General features: G+C 43.2%; 1 protein-coding gene across 2 annotated transcripts; it reads left to right on the top strand.

Annotated features, from left to right (window-relative positions):
- Positions 1-65: 65 nt before the first annotated feature.
- Positions 66-14,550, top strand: EMC8 (ER membrane protein complex subunit 8). Of its 2 annotated transcripts, XM_081201306.1 has the most exons (6): positions 66-122; positions 568-642; positions 9,032-9,108; positions 9,860-9,929; positions 11,689-11,783; positions 13,175-14,550. In XM_081201306.1, exons 1-6 carry the CDS (start codon positions 81-83, stop codon positions 13,332-13,334), a joined length of 519 nt encoding a protein of 172 aa, XP_081057432.1. In that variant the 5' UTR covers positions 66-80; the 3' UTR covers positions 13,335-14,550. The 2 variants fall into 2 exon arrangements, with proteins under 2 accessions (XP_081057432.1, XP_081057431.1); XM_081201305.1 differs by lacking the exons at positions 66-122; positions 568-642 and adding an exon at positions 1,166-1,571.
- The last annotated feature ends 877 nt before the right edge of the window (positions 14,551-15,427 follow it).

Genomic DNA, 15,427 nt, shown 5'->3' with positions numbered 1-15,427 from the left:
AACCAGGTATCGTTTACCCCATGGGGTGATTTCCGCGTTAACATCAAGAACATCCAGCTTCATTGAATTGACCTTCCAGAATGAAAAGAGAGAATCTTCTCTCTATCCACTTACTTCGCACCGTGAATAACCTTAGACACCTCTAAAAGTCGCTCCTTGTCTTTTCTACCCTAAACTACTAGTAGTCCAAAACTACTAGTAGTAGGTGAAGTCTGCTATAGAAAAAGGACAGAGAAATATAGAACTGTTGTTTACCTGTGATTGGGTAGCAATACTTTCTACCAAAAACTTCAAAAAAAAATTTATTGGAAGAAGGAAAGGCAAAAAAGAAATTCAAAAGGAACTTAGAACTTAGAAGGTGGTTTTTCAGACAATTGTGTGTGTCACTCTTCATTTTTCCTATTTAGGAGGGGCAGGGAGAGTAAGTTTCCAAAGTGCCGTTCACAATAAATAAGACCTCAATTAGATGCATTGTTAACTGCTCTCTTTGCTTTACGGGGAGGGAGAGATATCCCGCCTAATAGTAACGTAGCTACGCTAAAGTACTTTATTTTCTCCACTTTACAGAGGAGTAACAGAGCAATCCTTAACAATGTCTACTCAGAAGCAAGTCTCCTTGAATTCTGTGGGTCTTACTCCCAGGTAAGTGGCGTTAGGATTGCAGCTCAAGTCTATTGCAGCAAAACAAAAGAGAGAGTGCAAAAAGTGTTGTAGCATCTTCAGATTAGTAGAAATTGTGCCATAAACTTTCGTGGACTAGAGCCCACCGTATCAGATGCACGCTTATGCCATAATAAAATTTGCTAGCTTTTTAGATGCCACCCAAAAAAAGACAGAGTTTTCCTCCTTTGTTTCCTCGGAATCTCTTGCCTGTTTTATCCCACATAAGACAGGGGAAAAACGGGAGAGGGCCGTCTAAAATAACCGAGCAACCTTGTTTGTAGACAATGGATCCGTAACTCTATGCGTTCCAAAAAAAAAAAAGGAACAAGTTTAGGTTGGCTTTTTCGCCGCGGGGTATGACGGGAGGTAAAGAAGGCGGAACTAGAGAAGACCATAGATATGATGCTAGAAGGGCCTTCGCCACCCTTCCTATGTACTTCAGCTATGGGACTTGGAGAGGCTCCTTTCGCGACACTTTTGCGCCGCTCCCCCTCCTCCCCGTTCCCAGCTTTACGGTTGGTGCTTGGCGACGGGCCCCTGGAGCCGGAAGCGGGCAGCGGCGGTGGTCGTGAGGGAGGCCGGAGCTGCCCCTGCCGAGCGGGGCCACATGAGGAGGAGGAAACAGCAGCGGCGACGGCTGTGCTGACTGAGGCGGGGGCCCGGCCAAGATGAAGCTGAGCACGCAGGCCTACTGCAAGATGGTGCTCCACGGCGCCAAGTACCCGCACTGCGCCGTCAACGGGCTCCTGGTGGCCGAGAAGCAGCCGCAGCACCAGCAGCAGCAGCGAGGCCGGGAGAGGGAGCCGACGGGGCCTCACCTGCCGGCGCACGCGCTCTTCGTGGACTGCATCCCGCTCTTCCATGGCAGCCTCGCCCTGGCGCCCATGCTGGAGGTGGCGCTCACGCTGGTGGGTGGGCCGGGGGGGCTGCCAAGCGGGTGGGGTGGGAGGCATCGACAGTAAATTGAGCTAGGCAGATGAACCAATGGGTCTAACGCGGTATAAAGGCCTCACATTGTCATCATTCAGAACCACGAGGACTAGTATCTTGCTTTGATTTTAGGGGAAGGACCCTAACCCCGTGGTCGAGCACCTGCTCTCCATGGAGAAAGTTCTTGGTTCAGTTTCCCAGGTAGGGGCTGGGAAAGACTCCTCCCCGTCTAAAACCTTAGAGAGTCACTGCCAGTCAGTGAGCGCCGAGCTAAATGGGGCAGTGGCCTGACTCAATGTAAGGCCGCTTCCCATATTCTCATTTAAACCCTTTATTCACAACCATGAGGACTAGCGTCTTATATTACTTTTAGGGGAAGTGTCTTAACTCCATGGTAGCGCATCTGCTTTACATGCAGGAGGTTTCTGGTCCAGTCCGCAGCAGCATCTCCAGGTAGGGGCTGGGAAAGCATACACTCCTGCCAGTCTGAAACCCTGGGGAGCCTGCTGCCAATCAGTGTAGACAGTACTAAGACTCAGTATAAAGCAGCTTCTTGTGTTTCTTTACTCCTCAATGGGAAACTGGTCCTTAACTTGTTTGCTGCTTTTTGGGAAGGCTTACCTGTGGATGAATAGAGCTTCTATGCCTTATAATGAACATCAAATCCTCACTTCATCTAGCTCAGTATTATCTCTCTGGCAGGGGACATTCCTAGCCTTACCTAGAGACTCCAGGGATTGAACCTGGGACTTTCTGCATGTAAATCATGGGGTCTTCCACAGCCCTTCCCCTAAAAGTAAGGTTCTAGTTCTCATGGGTCTGAATGAAGGGTTAACATAGGAAGTTGTCAGTTGTACTGTGTCACTCCATTGGTTTCTCTACCTCAGTACTGTTGACATTGTCTGGCTGGGAACACCAGGAATTAAGCCTGGGGCCTTGCTTCTATATGTGATGCAGTTGATTTACGGCCTTTCTTAACTGCTGAGGTAATATACTTCTAAATGTCAGATTGAGGGGAGGGAGCAAACAGCAAAGCAGGGGGTCTGTTGCCTTAATTCATGGCAGATATGTCCGTTGAATGCTGTTGACTATAAGAACTAAATGGGGCCTCCCTGTCTGTAGGCAATATAGCTCAACGTGCCACATAATGGGACAGATGAGAAAGGCAACTGCTACCTCTGTACCTCAAAAAACCTATGGCTGGCCAATGTTGGAAACAGGATGCTGGCCTATATATAACCTCCCCGTGAAGAGGCCTTAGAAAGACAGCTGCTGGGGAGCTTCTTTTGGGCTTTCCTTAAACATCCACCCACCCACTATGAGAAATTGAGGGTGCGGTGCTAGATGAACTGTTATAATAACATCCCCTAACTGTCCTCCAGACTTTTGTATAACTCCCTCGAACTCTAGTTGGTCAGAATTTGGGGGTTGTGGGAGCTGTATTTCTAAACATCTGGAGGACACCAGGCTGGGGAAGGCTGCCTTCTACACAAATTCACAGATGATCAGGCAGCATACCTTTGGATATCACATGCATGCAGAGGACAAACAACAGAGGGGAGCTGATATGTGGCCTTCCCAGGGGCATCTGGCCACATCCCTTCAGCATGTTACCTGTTAATAACCCTTCCCATTGTCTAGCACAGAGGATATTATGCTTCCAAAGTTAGCACCTCTATACTTTTTTCATTGGTTTGTAGAAGTTGAACTTTCAGCAGTTACAGGACAGAAGGGGGGTTGAAAAGCTGCACCTGCCCAACGGTCCTTGGCAATGCAACTGCTAAATGTACAAAGGTCCTTGTGTTAAATATTTCACAGCATCACACCACAATACCTTGAAAGACCTTTTGTCTCAACATGTGTCTGCCTATACAGTGTACTAAGATATTCAAAGGAGGCTTTTGTTTTTGAGCTCCCACCATCTAAGGGCAGTGGGTGACTATAGGAGAAAGGACCTACACAGTGATGGGAACCCAACTTTGGAATGCTAACATGGCATCCACCTTGATGACATTTTGGCACCAAATAGCTTTTCATTTCCCCCAGCTTTTTCATCTTTAGTCTTTATCAACTTGGTGGCCTCCAGATATTTTTTTACTGTAGCTTACATCAACCCCTGGCAGCATGGCTGTGCTGACTGGGGCTCATGAAAGTTGTAGTTGAAACATCTGAAGGGTGCCATGTCTGGGAAGGGCGATCTTCATACTGTTTTTGCAGTGCTTGCTGTTCATTTTAGTTTTGCTGGCTGATATTTTTTTTAACTGCTTTTTAACATGATGTTTTAATGTTCCTGTTCTAATTTTTTGTTGTGGTTTTAAAAAACTTTTTTTGTAATTCACCCTGGGAATCTGTTGATGGGTGCACTATAAATCAAGCATTGAAAACAATAAACATTTTGGCCACCTGGACAGTGCATAGCCTGTGATATCTCTTCAGATAATAACCAGTGTGTTCACAGCCCCTCTGATATCAGAGTAATTAAACCAAAAGCATCTAGAGGAGGCTGGGCAGCAATGGAATAAGTTGTGTTCCTGAGTACAAAGGTGAATGAAGAGCACCATGGACATTGAATTTTAAGGGCAGTGAATCACTTTGGTATACAGAGCATTGTGGCAGCGCTGACTTTTACCAAATGGAAATCTTTGCAAAATCAGCTTGTAGCTTTAATGGGAAATTGAAATAATTGCAGAATTCATGAAATGCTGCAAGTCTTCAAACAATCTAATTATGAAGAAATTGTATTTGTGCATTTTAAGCTGAGATGGGATTTGTCAAACTTTAATCAATTAGCAAATCAATGTGGCATGCAAATATTGTTTGTGGCAGCTTTGACAAACGTAATCAAGGATAGTGCGAGATGTCTTAGAAAGCCAAGGTGCTTATCCATATTTGCGTAACTTTTTATTGTGCTGCCTTGTGGTTTTGTAAGTGGCATTCAGATTTAACAGCCTATTTGCTGATTGATAGTAGAAACGCCAGAAGATGAAATGTGTATATCAACTTGGGTCCAGCAGTCCTGGTTATTTGTCCGGCCAAAAGCCACAAAGTGCAGTGCTGAGACCATCACTAGAAAGATTGAAGTCTAAAGGATAGGAGCAACCAAGCAGGTGCATGAAGGAGATACAGTATTGAGAGAAAGTGTAGAAAGCAGAAGTTCCCAGTGAAATATTTATTCTGTCCAAGGAAGAGTCTTTGCTCACATCCTGTCCTTTTAAGATTATTGTCAAGGTACAAGAATACTTAAGGAGTTGCAGAGTAGTAATAGAGAACTCAAAAAACCACACAAGGCCTTATTTTAAGGGAAGGTGATCCACATACCAGTCCTCCCACCGCCCCATGCATAATGATAGACTTACAAAGTTAAGGCCACAATGAACCAATCAACAAAGGATGAATTAACCATATGAGCCAAGCAGATATGCCACGGGAATAGGCTAAAATTGATTCCTCTGCCAAGCCAAGGGTCACTAGGCCAAGCTTGTTGATAGTTGGCCATTTGTTGGGAATAAAAATTGCCTCTGGCTGCCATGCACAGAACCCCAGCGAAAGCTGTCTGTGCATTTGTATTAAGGCCACAAATAACTAAATGTACTTGTGGCAAATGAGACAGTTAACTCTTGGGAATTGCAAGGAGCAATTTGAGAACTACTTCCCAACTGTGCCTGGCCATCTGCAAAGCACATCTATTGAGCTGTCATGAGGAAACTTTATCACCTGGTAGGGCAAAGCTTGTTTTAAGGCAGGTACACGTGCTTGGTGATGTGTACACATTGCCAATATAAAATAGCTTTCCTTACACTTAAGTAAATGTCATTACATTCAAATATGGAAAAATAGCTGTAGGACAAAGAACTGAACTTTGAGGTTCAGTTTGGGAAACAGCCGTCCTTGCAAGATTATGAAATAAATTACAGCTGGCACATGGACAGATCAAGAAAGATGACTTTACCCTGGTATGGTTTAATTTATGCCAGTATTCCTGAAAATGACCCCACCTCCCATCAGCATTTGGCTCAGTCTGGTTGACCGAAATTAAAATGTAAACATAAATTTTTATTTTCATTTTGAACTGTGCTCCCACACTCATTAATGTTCAACACTTTAGATTGTTTCATTGGTAACATAAGAGGAAAAATGACTATTACTCATACTTAATCTAAGCACAACCACAAGGGCTCCTGATTAGGGGTTTAGCTATGCGATGTTGAATGTTATCTGTTACTCTGTTCTATCCTATTTCCCCTTTGACCACTAATAATGAAGCATATGTTGTAGATATTCCTGCAAATTTATTGTGCTATTTTTGTGATGTACAAATGACATGAGAAGACTTGGTCCATTTATTTGTATAATTTGTTATTCATATGATCCTTGTTTATAAAACCCAATAAACTGTTACTTAAAAAAAACCTGTTGCTAACAAGCCAGAGCAGAGCTGTCTCTCTCTGTTGCTCCCCTAAAATTGAATAGAAACTGAGCTTCCTATAGAATAGCAAAAGGAAAATTTCAGATCAGCTTCTTAATGTTTGCTGTGAGCAAGAATGTTTTATCCGGCTGTTTAGTTTTTAGTTAAAAGATCTCAACTTGCTGGCAATTAAAATGGCATCTATAAACCCTTGAAATGGGGGTTATGATTACTTCAGCAGTTGGCTCTTTAAGTATAACAATGCCAGCAAATGACAATTTAATGAAACACATAAATCCATGTCATTCTTTTAGAAGAGATTATTTGTGTAGCTTCGTTCGGCTTTTAGACAGTTTAATTCAGGGCTGTAATTATTCTGCTAACCATGAGATTGATGTGTTTTGCAGGAAGCTGGAATTCAGCATCCAAAATGTTCTGCAATCCACTTAATTCCCCCTCCCCCCATTTTTTTAAGATAGTAGTTGACAGCAAAAAGCACAATTGCTAGCTCGTTTTTCCACCTCCCAAAATCACTGGATTATCTTAAGCAGTTACATTTATTGTGAGTAGCAAATATGGGGATATATTCAAAAGCCACTGAAACTGGGCCAAAATCTGATATGGATAAATGCAGCACTTTAAATCCTGCCTCATAACACCCAAGATGAATTTGCCCCTTTAATTCTCACTGGGTATTTTAACAAAGCTTTGTGGCAGATCAGATGATACATTAGGATAAAATGATATTATGCAAATATCTTCACTAATTAAAGTGACTGTTGCAGCAGGGGTTCAGAGTAGACACAATAGAATCTGCACCTTATCACCAATCGAGTATCATGTTGCTCTTCCTGCTAAAGCCCACAGCCCTGGTTGCTGGGCAGTTTAAATGTGGGTCTTTTAGAGTGGGGCTGGTGACCAGTTTTCTCGCCCCTTCTCCCATGAGAGTACTAGCAAGTCCAGAGTCCACCAGCCCTTCATTCTGCACAGCGAGTAGGGGACAAAAGAACAAGGATTTCCCTCCACTCTGACTTGTGCCGTCTGTCCTCTTCCCACCCCACCCCACTCCATGTTTCTACACACATCCTAAGACCCCTCTCCGCTCATTCTGCCCCTTCACTTCCATGCTTAATGAAGTGACCAGAGGAAGGGCAAGATGGTCTCTCCCCTTCCTTATGCATACCTATGCTGTCATATTTTACTTCTCCATAAAAGTCCTTCTCTGGCTTGTCTTTTCCACGTGTCTGTCAACCAGGTCAGGCTTCAGGAATCCCAACTTATCTGTAAAGGAAAGGAATTGCTATGGCAGGCATATAGCACTTACAGTTAGAAAAAGCATTTCATGGTGTTTGTTTTGACCACTTTCAGCAGCCCCTAGTAGACCACTGTCTCCATGGCAGGCTGAGACCGTGCGAATGTCTTACAGAAAAACACACAGTTAAATCCAGGACCAAAGCGATAACTTTGAACCCAGATCTCCTGCATCCACTGCACTGATAGTTTGATAAAACCCTTTATATCTTTCTAAGTTCTACTCAATAGATCCTTTGAAATTAGTGGGCATGAGTAAATTAGGATATTTAATTTCAGTGTTTCTCCTCTGAGTAGAACTTGGAGACAGCTCATTGAGGTGGCTTTCCACAGCTTTATGAGAGAGTTGGGCTGATATCCAGGAGTCCCGAATTTGTCCCACCTACCCTGCAGATTGTCCATGGCCACCCAGTTCATATTTTGTACAATGGAAATAAAATGTTCCCTGTATTACAGAAGCCCGACTCGTGTTAACTAGAAGTCGGGCATTTAGTGTTGCAGATTCTGTGCGGTGGAACACTCCAGCAAAGATTCCTCAGGCATCGTCACATTTGAGTTTCAAGCTTCTCTTGAAGACTTATGCCAACAGGCCTTGGCAGTTGTTTATTTTATTTTATTAGCCAGTCACCTTAACCCCTTCATTTTTTAAAAAAATATGTTTCATGTTTTAATGCCACCACTGTATTCTATGATTTGGCATTATAGAAATTCTATCAATATAAATAACATGTTGTTGTTGTTTAGTCGTTTAGTCGTTTAGTCGTGTCCGACTCTTCGTGACCCCATGGACCAGAGCACGCCAGGCACTCCTGTCTTCCACTACCTCCCGCAGTTTGATCAGACTCATGTTTGTAGCTTCGAGAGCACTGTCCAACCATCTCGTCCTCTGTCGTCCCCTTCTTCTTGTGCCCTCCATCTTTCCCAACATCAGGGTCTTTTCCAGGGAGTCTTCTCTTCTCATGAGGGGGCCAAAGTATTGGAGCCTCAGCTTCATGATCTGTCCTTCCAGTGAGCACCCAGGGCTGATTTCCTTAAGAATGGATACATTTGATCTTCTTGCAGTCCATGGGACTCTCGAGTCTCCTCCAGCACCAGAATTCAAAAGCATCAATTCTTCGGCGATCAGCCTTCTTTATGGTCCAGCTCTCACTTCCATACATCACTCCTGGGAAAACCATGGCTTTAACTATACGGACCTTTGTTGGTAAGGTGATGTCTCTGCTTTTTAAGATGCTGTCTAGGTTTGCCATCACCTTTCTCCCAAGGAGCAGGCGTCTTTTAATTTCGTGACTGCTGTCACCATCTGCAGTGATCATGGAGCCCAAGAAAGTAAAATCTCTCACTGCCTCCATTTCTTCCCCTTCTATTTGCCAGGAGGTGATGGGACCAGTGGCCATGGCCAGTTTCACCGGGGTAGGAGAGCAAGTTATATGTTGTATAGAACATAAATTTAAAGTTTTTAATGAAATGATTAACAGCAATAATGTTTCATTTGAGAAATAGATTTTTTACCTAGTACCCTGGCAGCCCAAAAGTTTTCATTTTGTCCTTGCACCAGCTCTCAAAAGAGAGGCATGTTTTCCCATGCTAATAGGTATAAAGTGGCGATATTTCAATCCACTAATTCACTAGCTAGCACCCCCTGCCCTCCGGTCTGTGTGACGTTAGCCAGTGCTTTGAGTTTTGAATGCTTACGGATTTTTTATTTATGTCCTCTTTCAGATTGATTCATGGTGCAAAGAGAATAGCTATGTAATAGCCGGGTACTATCAGGCTAATGAACGTCTGAAAGATGCCAGGTATGTTGCTGCAACCACCTTGCCACTGCGACCCATTCAAAAATGGACATGAGCCACATAAAGGGAGAGGGACTTGGAGAGAGAAAGAAAGAAAGAACCGAATCAAAGGCTAACCGTAGCAAAACACCTAGTAGCAAATTCTTCCTGTAGCTCTGTGCTTGTGGCCTTGCAAAACAATAATTCCCAGGGCTCCTTAAGGGGAAGCTATTACCATTGGTTTAGTTAAATGTGTAGGCCAGCTATCCCTGACCTGATGCTATGGGAATTGTAGTCCAGATTATCCAGAAGGCACCAGATTGGTTGCAGAAGCCTTATTTTAATTTATAGGCTTTGCTTAATGCCTGATGCAATGAGGCCCATATCCCATGTCTCTGTTACAAGAACAGGAGGTTGGCCAGGAGGAGTGAGCAAAATAGAGGACTGGCACTGCCCAGCCACCATCAGTTTATTTCAAATCTGGTTTAGCTTTAGACCAGGGTTAAGGAAACTGTTGCCCTCCAGATGTCATTGGACTCCTAGTCCAGTAAGTCCCAGCCAGTGTGGTGAGTGTTTTTCGGGATGAAGGGAGATGTTGTTCAACAACGTCTGTAGGGCCAGAGGTTCCCGATTCTTGCTTTAGGCCGTATAAAACGTTTCCTCTTGAGCACATCATCGGACATCTTATCATCATCTCTTCATTCAAGTGTTCCAATTTCATTATGATTGATTTGAAGAATAGCAGAATTGTAAGTAATTTGTGTGCTTTTTGTAGTCCAAACCAGGTTGCTGAAAAGGTTGCCTCCAGGATTGCAGAAGGCTTCAACGACACAGCCCTCATAATGGTACGTAATATCCTTCCCCTGGCCCCTCCACCCCCCGCTGCCTTTTTTCTTTTAGTGTACACTTCATGGCCATAGCTAATGACATCAATTGCTTAGATTACATTTTCTGAAATGTAAGTGCTTCAGTTATTTGCAAGTCTTGTAATACAACCCTCCCTAGCTACCATGAAGTCGCACCATCACCCTAAAGCAGTGTGCTTCAGAACTGTTTTCCAGAAAATCCTTCAGTTGCTCAAGTTTCTTCCATTTATTTAAAGTAAAACAAGAAGACGTAATGGTGAACAAAGCCCTATACTGTTTCTGACCTGGGTACTCTGATCACTCCCTTCTCTCTAAGAGATTGGGAACCACTACGTAGGGGATATGGTCTTTCTCTCTGGCCTTTGGGACTCTTCCAAGACATGCCCCTCACCAGCCCTGCTCTGCACCCCCCTCAAGTGTTTTTGCCTAGCTGGAAAATGTCCTTGAACTTTGCTTGCCTGGATGGAGACTAGAGAGAGGTGTCTTGAGAGTGAAGTAAGTAGCCTATTCTGCACAGGTAAAATTCATATTAATTGCCCCACTTTGGCCTCTGGCCCCACCTACTAGTGGCAGGTGGCCCTCAGAAGATTGCTTGGAAGAGAATGTGGCCCCTGGACTGAAAAAGGTTCCCCACCCCTGCTCTACAACTATGTGCCTTTGTATTGAGATCACTGTCAGCAATGCTTTTTGAGGCCCTGGCTATTTGAGAACTAGCAACCAGCTATTGTTTTAGTGTGGATTGTTTTAATACTGTTTTATTGGCTGTCATCCTGATCATATTAATTGACTAATAAACTGAATTAATAATGATGATGCTTATTTCCTTGAAAGTTTGTTTCCCCATCACTATGGGATTTATACCTGCAGTGTATAGCTGCAGGGAAACTGTTGGATGTGTTCTAGATTGCACAATGTCACCATGGAGCCAATGGTTAACAGGCCTAAATTATGCCTTGCATTAAACAAGTGTGTGCCCTTAAAACATGCCCAGGTATCCTTTGCAACCTGCTAGGTGTCTGTGGCTGGCCATCATGGATTGCTCAGCAGACAAAACAAGCTGGAAAGAGTTCCCTGAAGGTGGAAAGTTTGAAAACCACTACTTTAACAGGAGTTCGTTTCTAGTTCATTCTCCACATTTCCAACTTAATTTCAAGGGTCCATTTCCAGTGCATAAATTGTAAGGTTGTTCCAGTGTATGTGTCTAGGTGAGAATGCTTTTCTGAATAGGAAGCTCCCTTCTACAGATTCAGAGCATTGGTTAATCTACCTCACTGCTGTCTACACCAGGGCGGGGAATCTTTTTCGGCTCAAAAGCTGCATTTCCTCCTAAGTAACCTTCCAAGAGCCAGAGGCAAAAGTTGATGGAACTGCAGCTGTGAATTTTACCTTGTACAGTAGGCCTCTTTATCTTCCATCCAGACAAGCAAGAAGTATGATCTGCATTCAAGGAAGCATTCCAGTAAGGCAAAAACACTCAAGGAGGGTTCAGAGCAGGATTGGTGGAAGGTGTGGTTCAACAGGGTCTGTGGACTTGGGAGAGCCCTGACAACCAGGTAGAGAGGACAGGTGTTCCCCATACCTGGCCTACACTGGCTGGCAGTAGTTCTTCAGGGATTCAGGCAGGGGAACATTTCCCAGTTCTACTTGGAGCTGCCAGGGATTGAACCTAGGACCTTTTGCATGCAAAGCAGACATTCTGCCACTGAGCTTTCTGTTCCCTCTCTCTGTTCTGCATCAGGTGGATAATAGTAAATTTACAATGGAGTGCATAGAACCGACTGTTCACGTGTACGAACATCACGAAAACAAATGGAGATGCAAAGACCCGCACTTGTGAGTATTCATAGAACAGACCTTTGCTCCTAAGCAGCATTTACATTTTTATATTTAGTATATTTTACCTTGAAACGAAGCCTAAGTTTGGAATGCCTCCAAAATAAGCAGCTGGCTATGAGTATGAAACAGTCAATGCAAAAATATATAATGTACAATCAATACAAGCACACAGCAAATCCAAACAATGAATTAATTCAGCCTTCTTCAGCCTGTGCTGGTTGTCTGGGACTGATGGGACTTCTATTCTGAAACATCTGGAGGAGTCAGTTTGGGCAGCTGAATAAAGTAGTTTTTTGCTATTATCCCCAAACCAACTTGATAAATAAAGAACAAAATTTTAATGACCTAGATCCAGTGTTAACCTAATAAAATTTCAGATCTGCCTAATTGAATAATATTTCAAACTAAAGCCAACAAACTCAGAACAGCAACATAGTGTATGAAACGTATTACCAAAGGAAATTGTTAGGCATGGAGGTGGGGCAGGGGGAAGAGAGGAAGGAGGGTTCAGATGTGAAACAACCAGAGTAGCATCCATTGGGAACTAATCACAGTCAGCTTTTGAAAGGTTTTCTGCTCTCGCCAGAGCTTTTCTAACATGAAGAAATAATGTGCAGGGCCTGTCCATGGTATGTGAAACAGTTTAAGGGCCATGCCTCTCTACGCCCCTGGCACTGGCCTTGTTAGGATGCAACACTAAGCTCTTGTTCAGCCTAGCCTTCCCCAGCCTGGTGCTCTCCAGATAGTAGAATTACCAACTCCCATCAGCCAACACAGCCATGCTGGCAGTAGCCTGTTGGGAGTCATAGCCCAAAATGTCAGGGGAGCATCAGGCTGGAGAAGGTGCCACCAAGAGGAGCAGGAGGAGGCGATCAGAAGCTTTCACTGAAACAAGCCAGATTCATAAACCACGGTTTGAAGTTGCCCTCTTTTAATAAACCATTACTAAGACTGGCCACCGTTTGTCAAGGTTTGAACATAATTCTGTACTATGCCTAGTTAAAAACAGAAGCATAAGCTTTGTATCTCCTTGTGAATGAGATGGAAGAAGAGAAGGGAGAGGGAAGTGAAGTGAGCGAGTTCATCGATGCAACACTTAAGTCATAGATGTAGCACTGCATCTGAATAAGGTCTCTGTGTGAATTGTAGCTCTGTCTAGCAGATACTTCAAACAGGTGTACCTCTCTTGTAACTCCCAGGTTTCCTCAGGGTGAGTCATTTTGACTGAAGTGGTTTTTGTTTTTGTTTTAGTTCGTAGTGTAGCTGACCCTCTGCTTGTCATTATGCATTGCTGATAGATTTTTCCTTTGCTTTCACTCCAGTGGACTAGGAGGCTGGTTGGTTCTTCCTGAGGACCATTAATTCTTTACTTTTTTCTTGCTTCCTAGTGATTACTGTGAAGACTGGTCAGAAGCCCAGAGGATCTCTGCCTCACTTCTGGACAGCCGGTCCTATGAAACACTAGTAGATTTTGATAATCATTTGGATGACATCCGGAATGATTGGACAAATCCAGAGATTAATAAAGCTGTCCTGCACCTCTGCTAGGGAGTCTCCCATTGACTTGATTTGTTGGCATTTCCACTGTGCTGAAGAAGAAACAAAAGGGGGAGATGAATACTTTTTGAATGTAAATAAAGTACTAAAACGGTTCCTTCAAGTGATGTGGAAAGCCAATGAGTGAGACACATCATTTGGGAGAGAGAGAGAGAAAAAGGATGTGTCACTATGCAGTCAAATCTTTTTAATGAGAATCCTTGAGGTTCCAACCGTAGTTTGCAGATTCCTCTGTGGACTCTTCTCCTCTGCATAATACGTTGCTGTAATTCTCCAGCCGGGAACTAGATCCACTTATCCAAGCTATTCATATTAAAAAGTTTTGACTAACCTTTTATAACCTTTAGAGAGTAATTTTTAAAAGATTTAAGATTTATGAAATATCTTCCAGAGAGTTAATTGCTAGTTTTATTTTTTAAAGAATCAAATCTATAACTATAAGTGAAAATACGTGGCCAGTTTGAGAGCTGTTGTTCTAAGTGCTAACTGCTGGGTGTTGTGTGCCACCGTACTTGTTGCTATGACATGCTGCACAGGAAGAAAACAATAGCTTGACAAGCAATATACCCACCAGATGCTGCCAAGTTTCTCTGTCGTTCTGAGAATGCTGCAATTTTTCTGCCTATCAGACTCAAATGTAATGAGCCTGGTCGTTTTTCACCATGAGTGGTTTGCCCATTCCAAGGGCTTGTTGTGTCTTGAAGTGGTTTAAAAAAAAAAGTGAGTTGCAGGATTGTTCTTTGTTCTTGTTGTTTGTTTCAGGAGTGCTTCTCTTAACCTTGTGGTTAGAAGAACCTTGTAACTTCTGTACAAATGCACACCCATGTGGTATAAACAAGGTTACAACTATAAATTTCAGTTCCTCTCATTTTACTGACTACATTCAGACATAGTTATGAGCACAACAGCTTTTGGCCTCAGGCTCATGAACTCCCTCTTCACCTTCTCCCTTCCTCCTACATGTTTTGCAGAAAACCATAGCTTCTATTTTGTCTGGACCTGTCTAGGGATTCTGGTTTGCAGAAATCATAGTTTGCCAGGGATCAGATGAAACAGTGAACTGTGGTTTACTGTAAGCTTGCAAGAGAAATTTTAATCTCCCCTCCGATGGAGGAAGGGAATGTGTGAGTCTGAAATTTGTCGTTGCATCTGACTGCAGCCATTTTGTGATGGTATAGTTGTATTTAAGAACTGCAGAAGTTAAAAATAATAATAGACACACAAATATGATGGGACGCAGCTCAAATCAAAGCTGCGTTGAAATGATTAGGAATTGCTCATGAACATGCCTGAAAGTCTTTTATGGGAGGCACTCCTGTTTGTTAACGTCCTTTATGTCATGCAAACAGTCTTTATAAAGTGAGTTTCAAACAGTTACACTTAGTACTGAGCCACTTTTGCCCAGTCGGAAAAGGCTTGTAATATAATACTGTAGCATAAAAGAGTCTTAAAATGCTTACATGTGTCAGTTTAGGGTTTTTTCTTTTCTTTTTCTCTCTACATTTACCTCTTGATGGAGAAGGGGTGCGGCATCTTCCTTGTCATTATTTTACATGTATTTTGTTTGTCTTTTCTATTCCTACAGACCCTGTATTAGCTTAACCTTTATTTATAACACATTCTACATTTTAAGCAGAAATGGTTTGAGGTTTTATGTTGGGAGAAAAAAATGTTTAGCTGACCACCTGCATTTCCTTGCTCCTCCCCCCCCCCCCATCACCTTGAAAATAAAACCAATGAAATAAGTATGGCTTTTGTAATGATTTGTGATTCTGAGTATGTAGTCCAGATGTGTCTATTCTGACTGGGGCTGATGGGAGTCTTAACTGCAGCCAAAGGGCTACAGGTTCCCCACACCCAATGTGACAACTGTTACTAGAGCTAAATTTAACACCTAGTTGTTGTAGCATGGAGGAATTCTCCTGGTTCTGAAATCTAGACTATACTGCTTTGGAAGGTAGAAGGCAGAACAGAGCCCGCAATATGAATGCATCATTATCTGAGGTGGCCGCTTTAAAAATTTCTGCTCTCAGGAAACAGCTTTCATTTCGCCCTAAACCTTGGCCTGGCATGCAGTTGGCTGG

This window comes from Podarcis bocagei, assembly GCF_964188305.1.
Source record: "Podarcis bocagei genome assembly, chromosome: 7".
NCBI classification, from domain to species: Eukaryota; Metazoa; Chordata; class Lepidosauria; order Squamata; family Lacertidae; genus Podarcis; species Podarcis bocagei.
This window is presented reverse-complemented; position numbering and strand designations above follow the sequence as displayed.

Excerpts from the sequence above, each read along its gene's own strand:
- EMC8 (XM_081201305.1), top strand. The coding sequence starts at position 1,332 with ATGAAGCTGAGCACGCAGGCCTACTGCAAGATGGTGCTCCACGGCGCC. Across the intron at positions 1,572-9,031 it reads TGGAGGTGGCGCTCACGCTG|ATTGATTCATGGTGCAAAGA; the intron begins GTGGGTGGGCCG and ends GTCCTCTTTCAG. Across the intron at positions 9,109-9,859 it reads GAACGTCTGAAAGATGCCAG|TCCAAACCAGGTTGCTGAAA; the intron begins GTATGTTGCTGC and ends TGCTTTTTGTAG.